Genomic DNA, 21,077 nt, shown 5'->3' on the forward strand with positions numbered 1-21,077 from the left:
GAAAAACAGGACAAGCCGAGACCTCTGTGGTTGCGAGTCGAGACCTGCAAAACAGATAAGTGATAAGAACTGTTGACTCGGAATCCCGGATTTTCAGCACTTCCAAAATTCAAAGATTTGAAATCTTTGAATTTTCTTCAATCAGCTCCGAAAAATCAGCAAACAGATTTCTGAAAATTATACGATCCAAATCAGTAACTTTTTTTTAACAAAAACACCAAGAACAGATCAGTATAATCGATTCCTTTCACTGCAAAACAATCACCACAAAACCGGTTAGTAATATTTGTTTAACCTTGAATCCGATTGATATCAAAACCGAACCAAGAATGGTTTCTTGGCTCTGATACCAATTGTAAAACCCTCGCAGGATCAATCAATGATATCAATAATATCTTGTGAAAGCGCGGAATTCAGTCACAAGATGATTCAAGATTAAACAACAATAATAATCAATGATAGTTGAAAGTAATCGAAATCACAAACCAAATATTCTTGCATTCAACGGTGAACGTAGACTGATACAAGAATAACCACAGGGACTCGCAACCGGTTCAACTATCAACAACCTCAACCCTAAGGTTGAGGTGTGTATATATACTAGACACTAGGACCGAAACCTAAGCCCTATTACTAATGGATTGCGAGTCGGCCCTATAACATCCAAATCGGCCCGAAACATATATAAAGAAATAACAAAAACAACCCTTGTAACCCCTGTACTATATTCACCTGCATGAATAAACCTTCAGGTTCCAACACTTAGACTTCTCTCACGCCTTCAGCCCCGTTATCAAATCCTCAACTGTTCGTGTTGTTTTAAGACTTGCCACCATTTTTAAATGGAATCTTCGTCAACTTCACGTTAACAATGCCTTCCTCAACGGAAACTTAACCGAAACCGTTTACATGGAACAACCGCCGTGTTTTATCGACTCAGACTTCCCACACCATGTATGTCGACTCAAACGTGCCTTGTATGGTCTAAAACAAGCACCACGTGCTTGGTTTCAACGATTGAGTACCTTTCTTATTTCTCTCGATTTCGTTTGCAGTAAATCTGATCCATCCTTGTTTGTCTACAACAAGGATAACAATCTCATTTATCTTCTTGTCTATGTAGACCATGTTATCGTCATTGGCAACAATGAAACTCTCATAAACACATTCACATCTTGTTTAAACACCGAGTTCAAGCTCAAAGACCTTGGTCCTTTAAGCTACTTCCTTGGTATCGAAGTCCTTCATTCATCTGCTGGTTTCTTTCTCAGCCAAACCAAGTATGCATATGATATCCTTGCCAGAGCCGACCATCTTGACTCCAAACCCGTTGCCACACCTCTATCTTCCACCGATTATTTCTCCACTCCCGGCACACCATTTCATGATCCCACCTTGTATCAATCTCTAGTGGGAGCCCTTCAATATTTTACTATCACTCGACCGGACCTATCATATGCAGTCAACCAAGCTAGCCAATTCCTTCATAATCCCACCACCTCTCACTTTCAACTTGTCAAACGAATTCTCCGTTATGTTAAGGGAACTCTATCTTATGGTCTCACATTTTCTAGTCCTACTAACACTACTCTTGTAGGATATTCATATGCTGATTGGGCTCGCTGCATAGAAACACGACGTTCCACCTATGGCTACTCGGTTTACCTTGGCGGAAATTTGGTCTCATGGAGTGCAAAGAAACAACCCACTATGTCTCGCTCAAGCTGTGAATCCGAATATCGAGCTTTGGCTAACACCGCTGTTGAAATTGTTTGGCTGTCAAACCTTCTCAAAGAACTTCATGCTTTACCAGCTACAAAACCCACTTTATTATGTGACAATAAAAGTGCATTTTTCCTAAGTCAAAATCCGGTGGCGCACAAGAGAGCTAAACACATCGATATCGACTGTCACTTCATTCGTGAGTTAATCTCTGACGGTGGACTACAAAAAAAATACGTACAAACCAAGCTCCAAGTGGCCGACACCTTCACCAAGAGTCTTCCAAGACCCCTGTTTGAACACTTCAGAAACCTACTTCGTGTCGAACCACCACCGATTCGCTTGAAGGGGGGTAACAGAGGATAAAACAAAAAGGAAACAATTCAATTATTTAAAATTATGATTTAGTCAATGTTGTATTTTTAGTTAGTGTATATCTCTCCTAGAATAGTGGAGCCTAATCGTGTATATATTGTTGTGATTGTAATTGATTTCTTCAAGGCTAATTATCCTCACAGGGTCCATGACTTTTCCTTTTTCTTGCCTTTTTGATCACATTGCTTAACTTAGTCTAAAACCAGGTTATAACCAGGGATATTTTTGGCATTAAATTATTATGAGGTTTATAAATTATGTTGTAAACTACCCCTGATTATCACTACGCAAGAGTTATGCCAAAAATACCCCTGGTTATAACCAGATTTTTAGACTGAGTCAGTCAATGTGATCAAAATGGCAAGAAAATGGAAAAGTTAGGGACCCAGGTCAGAAAAAAAGTATTTGGAATAAAGTTTTTAACCGTTGTAGGTATGATCAATAACAAGTGCCCTTTAGTATAGGCTAACCTTTTATAATATTTTACGTGCGATCTTTAAGCCATAGTTATTGAGACATCCCTAGACTTGGTATTCACAGGTGTACAACAAATAGTATTTGCGCATGGACTACTTCAAAACGTATATGTAGCAACTGTTTTTACAAAGTGATGAGGAAACTAGCTAAAAGCATCAATCCTCGTGAACAAGTTTGTATGAATATTATATAATAAATTAAAATAATAATAAATGGAGCCAAACCAAGCTGTTTGTAAACAAGCTGAGCCACCTCTATTTGCAAAAGACTCAAGCCGAACTAACTCAGTTTGTAAATTACCCGATTTCAACTGAGCTCTTTTTGCTTTTACCAAGGGAGTTCAAGCTACACACTATTTTAATAACTCTAATTACACATGCTACTACTCTTTTCTTGGTTGACCACATCAAATCAAATACAAAATTACCAAGAAGTTTACAAATGTAACTACAAGAAACCATTAAGGCTAGGGGTGTGTTTCTAGGGCTTTTATTAGGCCACGTCGGATATATTTAGGCGCTACCTCATATGGGGGCTTTAAAACCCTTCCATTTAAATTGCATTCAATGGTTTAAAGCCCTCATCATAATTACCTAATTATTTTTTTATCATATTTTGTATTTTTTTAATTTATATGCCAATTTTATTTATAACAATATAAAGAAAAAAACATTTCAATAAAATATGATAAAGTTAGAAATATTGTGTGAATATGATAAAGTCTGTAAAGTTTTAAGATGGGAATCGATGGGGAATGGATGAATATTTGAGTAAACGAGGTAGTACATTTATAGAATTAAAATTAATAATTAAAACTTAATTTTTTTTAAATTGACCGTTTTGCCAACGGTAACTTTTGACCAAAAAAATCTCGAACAACTCACATTTTGGGTCGTTACTGAGCTGGCCGAGGCATGTATATCACCCCCTATATAGCAGGCAGGGGATGGGTGTGGGCGCCATAGGACGCTAACGAAGATGATGTGACTAGGGGCGGTATACCACACCCACTCGCCTAAGCTTTTTACAACAAAAGTTCACAACAATGTACAACTATCAATGTGTGGTGAACAAGTGCCTACAAAACCATTGATCTAGATGTAATCATTAAATATCTAGAAAGGGATGCCGAAAGCAAAAAAAAAGTATAGTGCCTCAGTACCTTTTGCTTTTTACTTGGAAAAAAACGATAACGGCTATTAAAATTTCACAGAAACTTCCTAATCTTTTCGTTGAAAATTTAATAATCGTACTCTTTAACTTATCTCCACACTTTTTCCTCGTCCATTCAGTTCATACAGATTGATTTCTCCCAACTAATAAAGATTTTATTTTCTTCCATATTTGAAGCATACGTTGATCAATGGCATCTTCTACTTCAACTTCATCCATTCAAAAGAGCTTCAAGTATGATGTTTTCTTAAGTTTCAGGGGTGAAGACACCCTTGCGACCTTTGTTGATCCTCTCTATCATGCTCTTCTGGAGAAAGGTATTACAACTTACAAAGCTGATGAAAAATTCGAGAAAGAGGGAAGAATAGATGATCAGCTCATCCGATCTATTCAAGACTCGAGGTTTCACATAGTTGTATTCTCCAAGAACTATGCATCTTCATCATGCTGCTTAGACGAGCTGGTGGAGATTATCAAGTGCCAGAAGACAGCCGAGCAGACTACTTACCCCGTCTTCTTTGATGTGGAACCCACTGAAGTCAGCAACCAAAGTGGGCCAGTTGGAGAAGCATTTGCCAAACTTGTTGCCAAACATGAAAAGGGAAGCGGGATGTTCTCCTTCTTTAATCTGTTCACAAGGAAGAGGAAGAGGACGTCTGAAGATGTAGATCAGGTAACATCTTTATCATTGCAATTGTATTTGTTACTGATGTGACTTGTGTTTTAGAGTAGAATAAGTTTCTTGATTTGTTAATATTAAGAAAGATTTGGACTTTGCCAAACAGGAAAAGGAAGATAATGTTGGAAGATGGAGAGATGCTCTCAAAGAAGCAGCCTGCCTGACTGGGATGGAGTTAAAAAACACTTTTAATGGGTAACTACATCCTTCATTTTTGTTTCTTTCCAATCTCTGTTTAACAACATTCATGTCATCTAAATTAGGTTTCATGTGGGATCCTGGGTAAACTAAGTGAAACTTATTTAACACACAGGTGTGAAGCTAAATATATCCAGCAAGTTGTTGAAGAGGTTTCGAGAAAGCTACAATTCTTTAATTTGAGTGTTGATGGGAAGTTAGTAGGCAGGGAAACCCAGGTGATTGGAGGTGGTGGGGAGACCACTTTGGCGAGAAATATTTGTGATCATACATCCATTCGACTTGAAGGTGAAAGCTCTGTTGGAAAGAGGTTCAAGTATGATGTATTTTTGAGTTTTAGGGGTGAAGACACCCGTAAGACCATTGTTGATCATCTCTATCATGCTCTTCACAACCGAGGCATTATAACTTACAAAGATGACGAGAAAATCGAGAAAGGGAAAAGGATTAATGATCAGCTCATGAGATCCATTGAAGACTCGAGAATTTACATCATTGTATTCTCCAAGAACTATGCATCTTCATCGTGGTGCTTAGACGAGCTCGTCCAGATTATGGAGTGCCACAAGACGACCGGGCGGACTGCTTACCCTGTTTTCTTTAATGTGGAACCCACTGAAGTCCGCCACCAAAGTGGGGCAGTTAAAGAAGCCTTTGCCAAACATGAAAAGAAAGATGCTGCTGGAAAATGGAGAGATGCTATGAAAGAAGCAGCTGATTTGGCTGGGAGAGAGTTAAAGACTACTTCTGATGGGTAATTCCTTGTTGTTAAGTCATATATGATTGCATTTTATAATTTTTTATTTAATTGTTTAACTGGGGTTTTTTAGTATTCTAACTTATTCTTCCTTGACACATAGATATGAAGCCAAATTCATACAAAAAGTTGTTGAAGATATTTCACTAGAGCTACGTTTCATTGATTCGAGTGTCGATGAAAAATTAATAGGCATGGAGACCCGTGTAAAGGAAGTACTTTCAAATATAGAAGCTGATTCTGATGATGTTCACGTAATAGGGATCAAGGGGATTGGAGGTGGTGGGAAGACGACTTTGGCTAGAGCTGTTTTTAATTATATCTCCATTTGGTACGAAGGTAAAAGCTTTGTTGAGAATGTCAGAGAAGCATCAAAAGGCTCTGGTTTGAAGAAATTGCAACAACAGGTCCTTAAAGATGTGTTGAATGATAAAAGCATTGATATAACAAGTGTTTACGAAGGAGAAATGATGATGAAAAAAATGTTGGGTAGTAGAAAGGTACTTGTTGTTCTGGATGATGTGGATGATATCGAGCAGCTTGAGGCGTTAGCAGGTGAGCATAGTTGGTTTAAGTCAGGAAGTACAATCATCATTACAACAAGAGATGAGCATGTGTTGGTTGCACACCAAGTGAAGTCTATTCTTGATGTCAATCTGTTATCGCACGAGGAAGGAATTCGCCTCTTCAGTAAGTATGCATTTGGTAGAGAGATTCAATCGAAGGGTATGAAGAGCTCTCAAGAAAAGTTGTACATTATGCTGCAGGGCTTCCCTTAACAATCAAAGTTTTGGGTTCATCTCTTTGTGGTAAAACTGAGTGTGAATGGAGTGATGCCATAGAAAGACTAAAAACAATTCCAGAAAAGCAAACTTTGAAAAGGCTGGAACTAAGCTTTATTGGTCTAGAGCAGGATCACAAAGAAGTATTCCTAGAAGTTGCATGCATATTGAAAGGTGAAACAAAAGACAAAGCAATCAGAATACTGGAAAGTTGTGGATTCCATGCACGATTTGCTTTAAAAGTTCTTGAGCAGAAATCATTGATGACTGTTTCAGATTATGGGCGTTTAGATATGCATGATCGTATTGAAGAAATGGGCATGAATATCGTTCGCCGTTTGCATCCTGATGAGCCTGGCAAACATAGCCGATTATGGATTAAAGAGGAAATTGAAGATATATTAGTTAATGACTTGGTAAGGTTTAAATTTATTTTTAAGATAGAAAACCCAACCAAATTCTATTTGTTAGGACAAAAGTGTCATCTTAGCTCTTTTATTTGCAGGGTACTGAAGCAACTAGAAGTATAAAAATAGTTGATGTATCTCTTGATATAGCTACAACTATGAAAGGGTTCAGAAAGATGAAGGGACTTAGATTCCTTGACGTGTATAGTACTGAAGATGACGTGTATGGTGAAGATTTCACATTGGAAACTGATCAGATTGACCAATACTTACCAAACACTTTACGATATCTAAGATGGCATGGATACCCTTTTCAGTGTTTACCTAAAACATTTCAAGCAAATATGCTTGTTTACCTTCAAATGGATTACAGCAATATCTCTCAATTATGGGGAGGGGGAGAAAGAAAGGTAGATTATTGGTGGATTGGTTGTTTAGCATGATTCATTATTATGCTATATTTTGTGATTATACTGATGTTAATCCTCCTTTTTCCTTATGATAGGTTCTTAATAAACTAAGATTCCTTAACCTCAGTAGTTCAGATTTGATAACCTTTGACCTTGGGATGACTCCAAAGCTAAAATCCCTCAACCTAGAGTATTGTATGGTGAGTAACCTTGACCTTGGGAAGACTCCTAGTCTCGAGGACTTAGATCTTTCATGTTGTAGTGACTTGGTAGAACTCCACATGCCTGTTGAGTGTTCAAAGCTAAAACACCTCAGCCTAAGTTTTTCTATGGTGAGTAGCTTTAACCTTGTGCTGACTCCAAATCTCGAGACTTTAGATCTTGATCATTGTGAAAACTTTGTTGAATTACACATGCCTTTTGAATGTCCAAAGCTAAAATCCCTCAGACTCCGCAATTCTAAGGTGAGTAACCTTAACCTTGGGCTGACTCCAAATCTCGAGACTTTAAATCTTGCTGATTGTAAAAACGTTGTTGAATTCCACATGCCTTATGAATGTCCAAAGCTCAAATTCCTCAACTTGTCTGGTTTAGAGTTAAGTAACTTCAACCTTGGGCTGACTCCAAATATTTCGAAATTAGATCTTAGTGGATGTAATAACTTGGTAGAACTCCATATGCTCGTTGGATTTCCACATCTCAAACATCTCAACCTCAGTGGATCTAAGGTGAGTAACCTTAACCTTGGGTTGACTCCACAACTTGAAGAGTTAATTCTTGAAAAATGTTTTTTTCTTCAAGAAATTCTTGCTCCAATCGGATGTCTAAAGAATCTTTTCCACTTAAAGTTAAGTGGTTGTAATAGCTTTGCAGAGTTTTTGTTTGACAAATGGTATCATTATCGTGGCATACTTAAGTTAAAACTGATTGTAGAGTCCACATATATATGTCCATTGCATCCCAACAATAATTTGCCAAAGTTTCATGTTAAATGTGAATATGACGAGCCTCTACCCTTATCTAGTGGAAATGTTGAGAAGCTCATTTCTTCTGGTCTATGTGCTTGCACGTTCCTTGAGTCTTTTTCAGCAACTATTTGTGGTCTACAACATTTAGGAGAGCTTACACTTACAGGCAGTATTCCAGAGGCGCCCAAGGATCTGTGGCAGTTAGAAGGGCTAGAGAAGCTAACTTTGTGCATGAAAGAGATTAAGCATCTTCCAGATAACATTTGTATGTTGAAGCATCTGAAATATCTTAATCTTAAATCTTTGCTTTTGGAGCAGTTACCAAAGGATCTTTGCAGATTAGAGAGTTTAGAGGTGTTAGACCTAACAGAGTGTATATCCTTACAAGATATTCCAAACAGCATCTGTAGCATGAAATGTTTAAAAAGTTTAAATCTCTCCTTTTGTATTCGAGTCAAGAATTTGCCAGGGGAACTCGGACGATTAGAATGTTTGAAAAAGTTAAATATAGAAGGTTCGGGCATAGGTCGTCTTCCGAACAGCATATTTCAGTTGAAAGATCTGTGTATTATATGGTCTAGGTTGCGGCTTTTGAGCAATGGTTTTACATGCTTGCATGAAATCTCAAGATACACAGCTTTGTCCTACGTACATCAACAACGTTATGACCCGATCGAAGTTCTTTCAGGCAATCGATGTTGAAGCAATCAATCAAGCCCATGTGATTTCATCATGTTTATGATTTCCTTAAATATATCAGTGATATCAAGGTATGCTTTCTTAAAATTAATGCATTATGTTAATTAATGTTCAAACAGTCAATTTAAGTTTGTGATTTATAAATGTATCAGTCCTTGAAGGTCTGTGATTTCAGGCAAGCAAATGTTAAAGCACAGCTATTAATAGATGTTCAGGCAATTGATAAAGTTTTAGTAATTTCAAGTATTATCGTTTTCCCAGATTGATAATGCGTTGGTGATTTCAGGTAAGATTATGATGTTTAGAACGTTTTAGATATTAAGCTTATTTAAAAGTGAAAATTAAAAATATATTTATTTTTTGGGGTATATTTTACATCATGGTTTTCATGTGAAACAAGTTCTTATTTTTTTTTTCGTGACTCGTTTTGCAGTACAGAAACCTGACCCATATAGTAGGACAATATGGGTGAATTGCGAAAATACCGTGCATACGCGGTATTTTTCTTGATCTTTAGAAGTGTTAGATATAACAAGTGCAGGCATAGGTCATCTTCCTCAGAGGATTTTTTAATTCACGGTTTGTTATTTTGTATGGTCTAGTGATCTGCTTGAGTCGTTTGGTTTTACACCCCTGAAACACCCATTGGAGAGGTGATTCGAGTCACAAACAAGTATTGTAACAGGTATTATGTTAAATTTTTAATTAAACATCTTACTTTGATTTGAATTGGTTGATGGTAGGTAGGTAGGTGTTAAAAAAAGTAACTCAGTTAACAGTTATGGTGTATATATGGCTTCTTGTGTATTGTCTACTAATAACTTGGTTTGTTTGTAATTTCAGGATATAATAAAGTTGGTTTATGGATTATTAGCAGCTGGTAGATAGTTGAGTGGTGGGTTTGGAGTTTGTAACTGAATATGTTATTTGCTGTTTTCAATTCTGGGGTTTTGCTTCATTTTTGTAACTGAAATATGGGAACCATCCATTGTGCACTCCAACTGTTCGATAAAATGCCATACTAGCTAAATCTCGTATTTGACTTGATAAATTGCTATGTGGACTTACGTTTCATGTGCTATCGATCAGTTTGAGGTATCCTATGCATTTGATGTTATAGTAGGTACTGTAATCAATATTTCTTAGCAGCTACAAAGTAATCATTACGTTGTATCTCCGATATATATATGCATTTGATGTTCGACTTGATAAATTAATCACTGCTGTGTCGTTTAATCCACTTGCTGAAGAGACTTATAACATTGCAGTTAGTTTTCTGTTTCTGAAGATTGTAATGTTTTAAATAAAGATGCCATTTGAGCTTTTTTGTAGACGAACTGAAGATAAATCTATATGCCACACAACACCAATATGTAGGCAATGGGAAATAGAGTTTAGTTGTGCTTCTAATCTATTGTTTTCATCTTTTCTGTAACATGTTACTTCCAGCTTCTCTTGGTACTGGAAAGTAGCATGGTATATGTTGGCTTGTGAATCAGAACAACAAAGTGGAACAGAATTTACGCTGGAATGACCAGTCGATTATTCCAGCTGACCCAACTAATCTTCAACGCCTACTTGCAACGACTAACTCCATTTGAATTAATTCCAACAGTATGCCAGATGGAGTCCGATCAATGGCAAGGGACCTCTTTATATTGTTCCAGGTTAATTTTTCTGCACAAGTTTTTTTTTTTTTTTTTTTTTTTTGAATTCTCTGTTTGCTAGTACACAGTGATAGGTTACGTTATTGCTATTTTACACAGTGTTAGGGTATCTTAGTCTGTATGAGGTACATAACTTTTTTATTCATTCAATTTACAAAACTTACATTAGGACCCTTAACCATTAAACTTTTATCATATTTAACCCAAAACAATTCTCACAAGTCTATTTACATTAGGAAAGTTATATGTTTTACATTTAGTATTTTATTTTTTAAAAGATATATAATTTTTATAAATATTTTTTAATTCCGCCTCAGGCTTACGCCTCGTGAGGCGAAGGGAAAACGCCTCGAAACTCGTTTCCGTTTTTTTAAACTTTGGTCAAATGGATGACAACTCTATATGCCAAACAACATCCAGTATGTGGGTTATGTGGGATAGTGGAAAGCCTATATGTTTGTATATCTAATTAATGGGTTATGTGGGATAGTGGAAAGCCTATATATATTATAAGTATAGGGTAAAGTTCTTGTACAAATAATCTTAACATACTAAACATACAAATTGAAGGAAAACTCAAAAAGACAAGGTGGCATTTTTGTAATTATCAATAACTATCAAAGTTACTCTACAAATATACCTAAAAAAACCTAACCACTCCCCCCACCCCCAAAAACCTAAAAAAACCTAACCCCCCCCCCCCCCACCCCCCCAAAAACCTAAAAAAACCTAACCCCCCCCCCCACCCCCCAAAAACCTAAAAAAAAACCTAACCCCCCCCCCCCCCACCCCCAAAAACCTAAAAAAAACCTAACACCCCCCCCCCCCAACCCCCCACCCAAGCTAAAATGCTAAAAACTAAACCCCCCAAAAAAACCTAAAAAAATAAAAAAAAAACACAAATTATTTTATTTTATTTTTTTAACATTTTTTATTAAAAAATCGCTACTTTTAGTAGCAGCAAAAAAAAAAAAAAAAAAAAAAAAAAAAAAAAAAAATTTGCTAACGAAATGTAGCGATTTTTTAATAAAAAATGTTAAAAAAAAAATTTGTGGTTTTTTAGGTATTTTTGGTTGTAACTTTGATAGTTGGTGGTAATTACAAAAATGCCACCTTGTCTTTTTGGGTTTTCCTTCAATTTGTATGTTTAGTATGTTAAGATTATTTGTATTTGATCTTTTGCCTATAAGTATAAATATAGTTCTTCTGCACACATATTTTATCAGAGATATTGTTAGGCAACTATTGGTAGAAGAAGAGTTAGAACAAAAGAGGGTATAATTCAACACATTTGTGATTGTGTTGTGCAAGACCATTGCTTAAGTAGGTTAACTACACTGTTGGGCTAATAACTTCAGTAATAGACATTCGAAACTGAATACCATTCTAGTCCTTATAGTATGAATGTTTACAAGACCAGTCCTTTATGGTTTGACGAGTTGACTTGATTTAATATTTATAGGTTTTGGAGCTCTTGGATCATTGACATTAATCCTGGTAATATTCTTAAGTCATGTTTTCAGCTACTACTCTTGAAGTCTTAATAACCATTCATTATTTTTTTGTGCCATTTTATGCATATGAACCAATATATAAATTGTTTTTTTTTTATTCTTTGTGCATGTATCTAACTAGTAAGAGTCCACGCGCGTTGCGGCGGGAATGCAGTTGACATCGGTTTGATTCCTTACAATACTGATACGATACCCAGCACTCGGTATAGCAATAGAAAGAGTCATTATATACCCAAAAGGATGGCGATACGTGTTTTACATCGATCAAAATTGTAAAAACGAATATTACTAACACTTCACATTGTATTGATAACGATACTAATGTTGTTCGGACGAAATCGCTATGACACCAATATTGTTGAGACAGTATTAGTTTGGTTGGTCACGGTTTTTGTAGCATACTCACACTCGCTATAACTTACAATCCCAAAAACATTTTGTTGTGAATAAAACTTCATTTTCATTTTCAATGATATATATATATAGAGGAAGGTTAATGTACATTACGGCTTAACGTACATCACGTACGACAGGTAATTACGCATGTTCACTTTAAAATCACGCACGTTATAACTCAAAAATCTAAAATCACGCATGTTGAAACACACTAATCACGCATATTTAAAACATTAATCACGCATGTTATAGAGCAAATCACGCACGTTGTTGTACGTGAAGTACGTTAAGCCGTAATGTACGATATACTTTTTCTCTATATATATATATATATATATATATATATATATATATATATATATATATATATATATATATATATATATATATATATATATATATATATATATATATATTTAAATTAAAATAAGCACGTCGCAATTTGTTTATCAATAATGGTTCTAATAGTACCGACACGAACATCAATATTGTTTAGGCGAAATCCACTTGGTATCGATATTCTTGGTAAGGTACCAGTTTGGTTCGTTACGTTACCGGTACAATACTAACACTCGCAATAGCTTACGCTATAAAAGAGATACTCTATTGCGTATACTACTCGGTTTCAATGAAAGTTGTGCAAAAAACCATAAAAACGAATATATTATCAAAAAAAATTGCATTTATAATTACGACTTAATTTAGAATTTCCAATGATCTGCTCTCTCTCACTGTGATGACGCAAGTCCGGATCCCCGGACCAAGCCTAGCCGAACGAACCATTCGATACCATATTTGGGTCTTCACTCTGCATTAAGGTAAACCTCTAAAACCCTATACTTTTTCTAAAAAAATATATACGCATAAAACCTCTATATTTTATTTCATGTTTAATTATTGTGAATCCAAGCCACCATTTGAAAAATAATTTATAAAGTAACATCATGTAAAATAATTTATAAAGTAAATCACTGTTAAAGATTACCAGGGAACTCATGATAGCATTAAACATGCTACCTTTAGCACCCATAAAGTCAAGAAAATGCTTTTAACCATGTGAAATATATTAATACCACAACAATGGTGAATGGTCTTCACGCGTAATCAATAATTATAAAGGAGGATTAGTGCACTTCGTATCTTTATTATCTTTATCTTTTTCTATTCTGCAAATTTGAACCTTTTTTTCTCCAACCCATCATAAAGTTTTTTTGTAGGTCCCTTTTCGCGGAGGATTACGAACCTAAACCTTGTTATACAAACCTACTAGCGAGTGCGGAATCCAAGCTAGCAAGCAAACCGAGTTAGTAGCAAGTAGAGAAACAAACACACAAGTTCACCGATTAACACAACTTGTATTAATGCAATGAGGGTTCGGTTACAAGCTCAATGTTTACAGAAATGTTCTATAAACTCTCTCAGTGTGTGTGTGAGTTCTGGACAGAATGCTCTCAACACTCTCTATCTCTCGGATGTGCAAATGGCAGAACTAACTTACACACATACACTGCATGGGTATATATACCCAGCTCAGCAGGTCTGCTCGAAGGATCCGATAGATGGTCCGAAGGATCATCTTTCGGATACAATGCTTTCGAAGGATTAGCAGGAACCTCGAAGGATCATCCTTCGAGGACCATCAGTCGAAGCATATCTTTCGAGGTGATCGAAGGATCTACATTATCCTTCGATCACTCATCCTTCGAGCCAGACAACTTTCAACAAGTTTACTTACTGTTGACTGAGTCAAACCAGGAGGACGGTTGACTTGGTCAACTTACATGACTTACAAGGACATCGTTTACATCGTGACCGAATACAGACAAAGTACAGACACAAGTGCACCAACAAACTCCCCCTTGGCTGTAGCTTTGTCTTTATCTTCTATGGTTGTAGACTCGTCTTGAACTTCGACGGTCTTTGGTCTTCGAGTTATCAAAACTCTGATGTCCTTTCAAGTCTTCAATGTCGGAGGATCTTCAAAGTCTTCACGTCTTGAAAGCAGAGAGTGTATCAACAAACTACCCGTATCATGTAGGAAGTGTGTTGACAAACTCCCCCTTAACATAAGCTCCCCCTTGAGTTATGCTCGTGAAATACTCTAACTTTATGAAGTGAGATCCTTGTGGTGTTGATGATGGCCAACGGCAACTCGATCATCTTCATCTTTTGAGTGCCTTCTCGTTGTGTCTTCATTCCAGAGCTTGTCATCGACTATGTTCTCCCAGCCTTTAGAATCTGCACATGCAAGAAATCTAAACGCATAATGAGAACAACTGCTTGGAATATAGTATGAACAAATGACACACGAATGACCATGTCACAATCAAACACCGTCCGACAGTTTGAAAGTTTAAATTTGTCAACTTTAGTTTTTAACTTTCAAACATGCAAATTTTTTTGACCGTTTATGAAGATTTAGTCAATTCGGTTTTCAGTCAGGTTTCAGGTAACGAAGACTTGAGCTCCAACATCGTACGATCGAAAATTAAGTAGAAATAAAATCTTTTTGGCTTTTATAAAGTTTATATTAAAACACTCCTAAAATCTTTTTGGTATTTTTGAGACTAAAAGACAACAAGTTAAAATCCTTTGAGTGTTATCAAACGACATCACCGCTAATGTCGTGCTGATATGCACCAAACGACGAAACTGTTTAAAAGAAATAATAAAAGTTAAGCAGTAAATAAATATATACAGACGTTCTTTTTGCGAGTTTCGAGGGTAAGAGAATCATATCAGTGTACGGTCATGCCAAAATACTCTTGTTGTTCAGTTAGTTAACATTAAGATAAGCATCCTATAACAATTATCGGTATTGTTATCCACTTAAGCTCAACTTATCAGATGTAATCATGTTTAGAGGATACGTTAATGTATGATTTATACTTACCGACCGGTGTTCATCCACATCACGACACATTCCCGTATCAAGGTATGCACGAGAGTTCATCTTACCGGTGAGTATACCGATTATCATCTGTTTGACCGTATAAATTGTGAGATACTCACTTATTTTGATTTGAAAACAAGCCCTATGTGATAAAATCACTTATTGATGAGGAACTTGATTTTCGTATGCATGAGGGCACAGGTGCAAGTCCGTGAACAGGTCAGTACTTCCGTACAGCAGAGAGACGAACTTGACACCCGGATAAATGTGATATTTTATCACTTATTTGTTTTGGACATGTGATTGTTTATCACTTATTGAGGTCGAATGCAGTATGTAATATGTACACGTATGTATAGTATCATGGAAGATCTAGACTTGCGTCCCCGTTATTTTTCGGTAAAAGATACAACCATGATACCCAGATGATAAGCAGCATAAAGACCGAATATCTCAGAACCTCGGCAATCTATCAAACGAAATTTCGGTACTAAGACCATATGCCAATGAATGGTTCCCACCTGGTCTTCAGTCAGTTAAGATTTATATCACCCTGCACACTTTAAAATGATTGTGAGCCTACCGATACATCTTATATAGAGCTGCTTATCGTTTTTCATTTAAGGTTTAAAGAGGTATGGATAGACCACTGATGTACTATCATTTTCTCTTTTGCTCGCCAGGAAACTCATTTTTGATTTTCTATTGTTTTTGTGTTTTTGAACTTTTTCGATGTTTTTGGATTTTCAGATTTTTGGATTTACTCCCCCTAAAATCAATAAACTAAGATAAATTTAAAAACACACAAAGATATTTACAAAAATGATTTTCCGATGTTGGTTTTACTCTTGCTTGACCTTAATGCCGTTTACCAATAATAAAAAGTCAAATCTTGATTTGTCAAAAGCTTTGGTAAATAAGTCGGCACGTTGGTCATCGGTGTGGACCTTAACAACATCGATTAGCCTTTTCTCAAAGCAATCACGTATGAAGTGATATTTGATTTCGATGTGTTTGGTCTTTGAATGCTGCACAGGATTTCTAGTGATATCTAAAGCAGCAGAATTATCAACGTAAATAGGAGTAGTTAGGAATTCAAAACCGTAGTCCCGCATTTGTTGTTGGATCCAAAGAACTTGGGAGCAACAACTTGAGGCAGCAATGTATTCAGCTTCGCATGTTGAGGTAGCTACACACGTCTGCTTCTTGCACTGCCATGTGACTAGGCGATTTCCTAAGAACTGACATCCAGCCGTTGTGGACTTGCCGTCGATTTTGCATCCGCCAAAATCAGAATCACTGAAAGCTACCAATTCAAAGTTATTATCCCTAGGGTACCACAGACCGGTGTCAGGGTACGCCTTCAAATAACGAAAAATCCTTTTAACAGCAGCGAGATGTGAGGCCTTCGGGTTAACTTGATATCTAGCAAGCAGGCACGTTGGGTACATTATGTCTGGCCTTGATGCTGTGAGGTACATGAGAGATCCGATCATGGCGCGATAAATAGAAGGGCTAACAGCTTCTCCCTTCAAGTCTGGAGTAATTCCGTGATTAATTGGCAATGGGGTACCAATGGGCGTTGCATCAGACATCTGGAACCGGCTCAAGATGTCACCAACATATTTGGTCTGATGGATGAATATCCCAGACTCCGTTTGTTGTACTTGTAGGCCCAAGAAGAAAGTCATCTCCCCCATAGCACTCATCTCGGATTTATCCTGCATGATGCGCTCGAATTCCCTACACAAAACATCATTAGTAGAACCAAAAATAATGTCATCAACGTATACCTGTACCAGAAGAAGATCTCCATCTTGTTCTTTGATGAAAAGAGTATAGTCGATAAGACCTCTACGAAAACCGTTCTCCAGCAGATAGTGTGATAAGGTTGCATACCAAGCTCGTGGTGCTTGATGAAGACCATAAAGAGCTTTGTTGAGCAACCAAACCCGATCGGGATGGATAGGATCTTCAAAACCTGGAGGCTGTTCGACGTACACCTCTTCTTCAACCACACCGTGTAAAAATGCACTTTTCACGTCCATCTGATAGACCTTGAATCCTTTGAAGGACGCATAGGCTAGAAAGATTCGAATTGCTTCGAGACGTGCCACTGGTGCATAGACTTCGTTGTAGTCGATCCCTTCAATCTGACGAAAACCTTGAACGACTAAACGAGCTTTGTTTCGGATAACAACTCCGCGGTCATCCTTTTTGCATTTGAAAACCCAACGGGCACCAATCTTCTTGTATCCAGCAGGTTTCTCTACGAGTTTCCAGACACCCAGCTTCTGGAATTGTTGCAGTTCTTCCTGCATTGCTTCAACCCAAGCGTTATCTTTCAAGGCTTCTTTCCACGTTCTTGGTTCTTCTTGTGAGACATAACACGCGAAGGACCAGTCGTTTTGTTGCCCGGATTCTCGAATAGCTGCATACAAGCCTGCATTGTTGTTGTTTCGCAACATGTTTCTTGTTTGTACGCCACTTTGCACATTTCCAATGATGTTTTGTTGAGGATGGGTATTATGAATCCTTGTTTCTGGATTATCTGGAACTGGAACATTTATACCCAGGTTGTTAAGATTAAGATCAACAACCAATTCAAGACCCGGAATTGACGAAGAGGATGATGCAGTAGTCTCAGCTGTTCTATGTGTATCCACTGGAGGAGTACCCTCTGAAGTACCATGAACTGCTGTTGTAGGAGCTTCTTGATCTGCATCTAGAAATTCATCATCCTCTGAAGATTCGTTCAATTCGTTTGCATCATGAAAATCCTCATTGTTGAGAGTATTATTGTTCACCGAAGAAGATGGTTCTTGATTAACAAGAATTGGACGAACCACCGGTGAAACTGTTGCATTGTCACTCTCGAAAAACATCCTAGCCGCAGCATTTTCTTCAACGGCTTCAACATTGATCGAATTGAAGAAGTCATCATACTCAAACATCCAAGGTTGACCCGGATTTTTGACTGGCAAGGTGTGCCTTTGTACTCTGACCTCAGACCATTCCTCGACCCTTTTAGTCTCTAGATTCCAGACTCGTAAGTTAGGGGTGGCATACCCAAGAAAGTATCCATCAATTGCTCTTGCCCCAAACTTTCCATTAGGATCGATGATTGTGCATGGAGCTCCAAACGGTTCTAGATAAGACAAATCTGGTTTCCGTTTTTGAAGAAGCTCAAAGCAGGTCTTGTTGTGTCTTTTGACTGTAAGGACTCTGTTCAATGTGTAACATGCAGAGGCCACAGCTTCAGTCCAGAATGGAATGGGTAACTGGGACTCTACCAACATTGTCCTAGCAGTCTCGATCAATGTGCGGTTCTTACGTTCAGCGACACCATTCTGTTGAGGAGTATAAGCTGCACTAAACTCATGAAGAATACCCTTTGAAGTGCAGAACTCCGTCATGGAATGATTTTTAAATTCAGTTCCATTGTCGCTACGTATCCGTCTAACCTTTAACTTATACAAATTCTCAATCTGAATGATCAAGTTTTTGATAATACCAAAGGTTTCACTCTTGTGTGCCATGAACGCAACCCAAGAAAATCTTGAATAATCATCAGTAACCACGAGGCAGTATTGATCACCCCGAATACTCTTGTGCTTGACAGGACCGAACAAATCCATGTGCAAACGTTCAAGAGGAACTGCCACTGTGTTGATCTTCTTTGTAGGGTGCTTCTTCTTTGTTTGCTTTCCTTTCTGGCACGAAACACAGATGTCTTGAAGATGGAAATTTTTGAGAGGAACACCATTCACCAATTCATTTGAAACCAAATGATTCATTTTTCGTAAGTGAATGTGACCCATTCGTCTGTGCCAAGAGATAGTGTCTTTTTCTGTGGCTTTAGAAACGAAACAAGTTGCTTGTGCAGACGTAGTAATAGCCTGGCTCATGTCAAGGACGTACAAATCATTTATCCTTGGAGCCGACAAGAGAATCCATTCTTTTGGAATTTTGAAGCCGGGTTTCAGCACATAACATCCATTAGCATCAAAGTGTACTGAAAATTTCTTGTCACAGATTTGAGAAACACTAAGAAGATTGTGATCAAGTTGTTGCACAAAATTGATCTTGTCAAAGCTGACAATCCCGTTAGATATCATTCCTTCACCTGTAATGTATCCACCTTTATCTCCAGCAAAAGCAACATAACCTCCTCTAATAGATTTAACGTCGTAGAGAAGCTTCATGTCGCCCGTCATGTGCCTGGATGCCCCACTATCAACAATCCAGTGACTACTGATAGTTCCTCCTGAAGCACCCTGCACATGAACTCAAATGATTAGTTGGAGATGGGGACCCAAGCCATTGTGGTCTTGGGTCTTCCATTTTCATCAATAACAATAACTTCTTGTCTTTGATGATTGGTAAATTGTGATGGTCCCCCTGATTCAGTAACCGATTTAGGTTTCCATGTCTGTTTTGTTTTACCAGTATCTTTCTTTAAAATTTTAACTTCTTGATTGTTTGAAATTGTAGAAGTTTCTGGTTTTACAGCAACAGATTGTTTTTGAACCGCATCGGTTTTAATCGCTTTTTCTATCTTTTTGACCTGTTGGCGTTTCTGTTTCTTTTCCCTTTCTTTTACAAGGCGGGGATCTTGTTTTGTGGAAACAGTTGGCTTACGGTCAGTTTTGCCACGGGGATCATCAACCTTTCCTTTCTGCTTATGAAGATATGGACAGTTTCTAATAATGTGCCCAATGGTTCCACACTCAAAACATGATCTTCGTTCTACAAACCCCGAAGAATCATGTGATCGTCTAGCCGATGATGTTGAACTTTGTGAACCCGAGGTACTAGGTTTTGAACTACTTGGTTCATTTCTTTTCTCGACAATAGCTTTCTTGACAAAATCTAAGTTAGATTGATTTTCAAACTTTTCAATTTTGTCCGTTCCCGTCGATTTCACAAAGTTAACCTTTTTCTTCTTCTTTTGGTTCGGCTTCTTGTCAGCTTGAGCCGGTGTTTTACCTTTGGGTTTGGTGTGATTTTGCTGTGTTGGCACTGTTGGCAATTTCTTGTTGCCAAATTGCTTTCGAACTTCAGCCTTTGGGATTGGAGGACACTGTGTGACTGTAACTTTAGGTCCTGCCTTTCCCAAGAACTTACTCGTCGAATTCTCAAAGACTTTGCAGATTAAGGATTGATTAACATTCTTAATGGGAAAATCTTTGTCTGAGTAAATTTTATCATCACCAACTAGAGTGTACAGCAAATTCACACTCTCCGGCTCTTCTGCAGATGAGGACTCAGTTGCAACAGTCTTAGCGGGTTGAACAGGGGGATCACATAGAATGTGATTCTCAAGAGGTATGTCCTCATTTTTGGCTACCGCATCAGACTTTGCTGGGACAGTATCGTCAGATTCATCATCAGACGAATCAGCATCCTCAATCACAACCGGAGGATCTTGATTCTGTTCAGCACTCACAAATGTATCTGCTGACACATCTGAATCTGAGGATACTTCCTTTTGGTATCCGAGTCCTGCAGCAAACTCCTTAACATCTAGAGGCACAGAAGGTTCAAAGAAAACTCTGTCCTCTTCATCAGGCATGGCGTCATAATTATGTCTCACTGGTGGTGGACACTTCTTGTAGCCTATGCATGTGACATCTCTCTTTTCCTTCTGAACGTCAATGATGTGATCTAACACATAGCTAGAACTCAAATAACTGTCTAGCTTGAGTTGGATCGCATCACTTTCGGTTTTCACACAAGCCATCTCTTTTTGCATACTCTCAAGGCGAGATATATACAAATTAATATCAGTTTGTTTTCTTGAAACCATTTTAGTCAGTTCAGTTTTATCCTTCTTTAATGTTTCAATTACTGACTTAAATTCTTTTTCATGGTTTTCATAAAACATGTTGGCTTCTGTGCATTTAGAGAGATCCACAGTCAACTTCTGATTGTGGATGAATGTCACATCATATTTCTCT

General features: G+C 37.5%; 3 protein-coding genes across 3 annotated transcripts; all 3 read left to right on the forward strand.

Annotated features, from left to right (window-relative positions):
- The first annotated feature begins 909 nt into the window (after window positions 1–909).
- On the forward strand, window positions 910–2,088 carry LOC110875241 (uncharacterized mitochondrial protein AtMg00810-like). The gene has a single exon (XM_022123439.1). The coding sequence runs from the start codon at window positions 910–912 to the stop codon at window positions 2,086–2,088; it is 1,179 nt and encodes a 392-aa protein (XP_021979131.1).
- Window positions 2,089–3,871: 1,783 nt separating this feature from the next.
- On the forward strand, window positions 3,872–6,169 carry LOC110877148 (disease resistance protein RUN1). The gene is made up of 4 exons (XM_022125311.2): window positions 3,872–4,420; window positions 4,533–4,621; window positions 4,740–5,378; window positions 5,485–6,169. The coding sequence occupies exons 1-4, from the start codon at window positions 3,938–3,940 to the stop codon at window positions 6,158–6,160; spliced, it is 1,887 nt and encodes a 628-aa protein (XP_021981003.1). The 5' UTR covers window positions 3,872–3,937; the 3' UTR covers window positions 6,161–6,169.
- LOC110877147 (disease resistance protein RPV1) lies at window positions 6,169–12,200 on the forward strand. Its single transcript, XM_035977293.1, has 9 exons — window positions 6,169–6,579; window positions 6,669–6,980; window positions 7,076–8,718; window positions 8,823–8,933; window positions 9,081–9,332; window positions 9,491–9,742; window positions 10,097–10,314; window positions 11,777–11,811; window positions 11,950–12,200. Exons 1-3 carry the CDS (start codon window positions 6,427–6,429, stop codon window positions 8,648–8,650), a joined length of 2,040 nt encoding a protein of 679 aa, XP_035833186.1. The 5' UTR covers window positions 6,169–6,426; the 3' UTR covers window positions 8,651–8,718; window positions 8,823–8,933; window positions 9,081–9,332; window positions 9,491–9,742; window positions 10,097–10,314; window positions 11,777–11,811; window positions 11,950–12,200.
- Window positions 12,201–21,077: the final 8,877 nt, after the last annotated feature.

The sequence above is a fragment of the Helianthus annuus genome, chromosome 9 (assembly GCF_002127325.2).
Source record: "Helianthus annuus cultivar XRQ/B chromosome 9, HanXRQr2.0-SUNRISE, whole genome shotgun sequence".
Lineage (NCBI taxonomy): Eukaryota > Viridiplantae > Streptophyta > Magnoliopsida > Asterales > Asteraceae > Helianthus > Helianthus annuus.

What these genes read in the sequence shown, in the direction of transcription:
- LOC110875241 (XM_022123439.1), top strand. Translation starts at nt 910, where the DNA reads ATGGAACAACCGCCGTGTTTTATCGACTCAGACTTCCCACACCATGTA.
- LOC110877148 (XM_022125311.2), top strand. Translation starts at nt 3,938, where the DNA reads ATGGCATCTTCTACTTCAACTTCATCCATTCAAAAGAGCTTCAAGTAT. An exon ending in CGTCTGAAGATGTAGATCAG is followed by an intron (nt 4,421 to 4,532) that starts GTAACATCTTTA and finishes TTTGCCAAACAG; the next exon opens with GAAAAGGAAGATAATGTTGG. An exon ending in TTAAAAAACACTTTTAATGG is followed by an intron (nt 4,622 to 4,739) that starts GTAACTACATCC and finishes TTTAACACACAG; the next exon opens with GTGTGAAGCTAAATATATCC.
- LOC110877147 (XM_035977293.1), top strand. Translation starts at nt 6,427, where the DNA reads ATGACTGTTTCAGATTATGGGCGTTTAGATATGCATGATCGTATTGAA. An exon ending in ATATATTAGTTAATGACTTG is followed by an intron (nt 6,580 to 6,668) that starts GTAAGGTTTAAA and finishes TTTTATTTGCAG; the next exon opens with GGTACTGAAGCAACTAGAAG. An exon ending in GGGGAGGGGGAGAAAGAAAG is followed by an intron (nt 6,981 to 7,075) that starts GTAGATTATTGG and finishes TCCTTATGATAG; the next exon opens with GTTCTTAATAAACTAAGATT.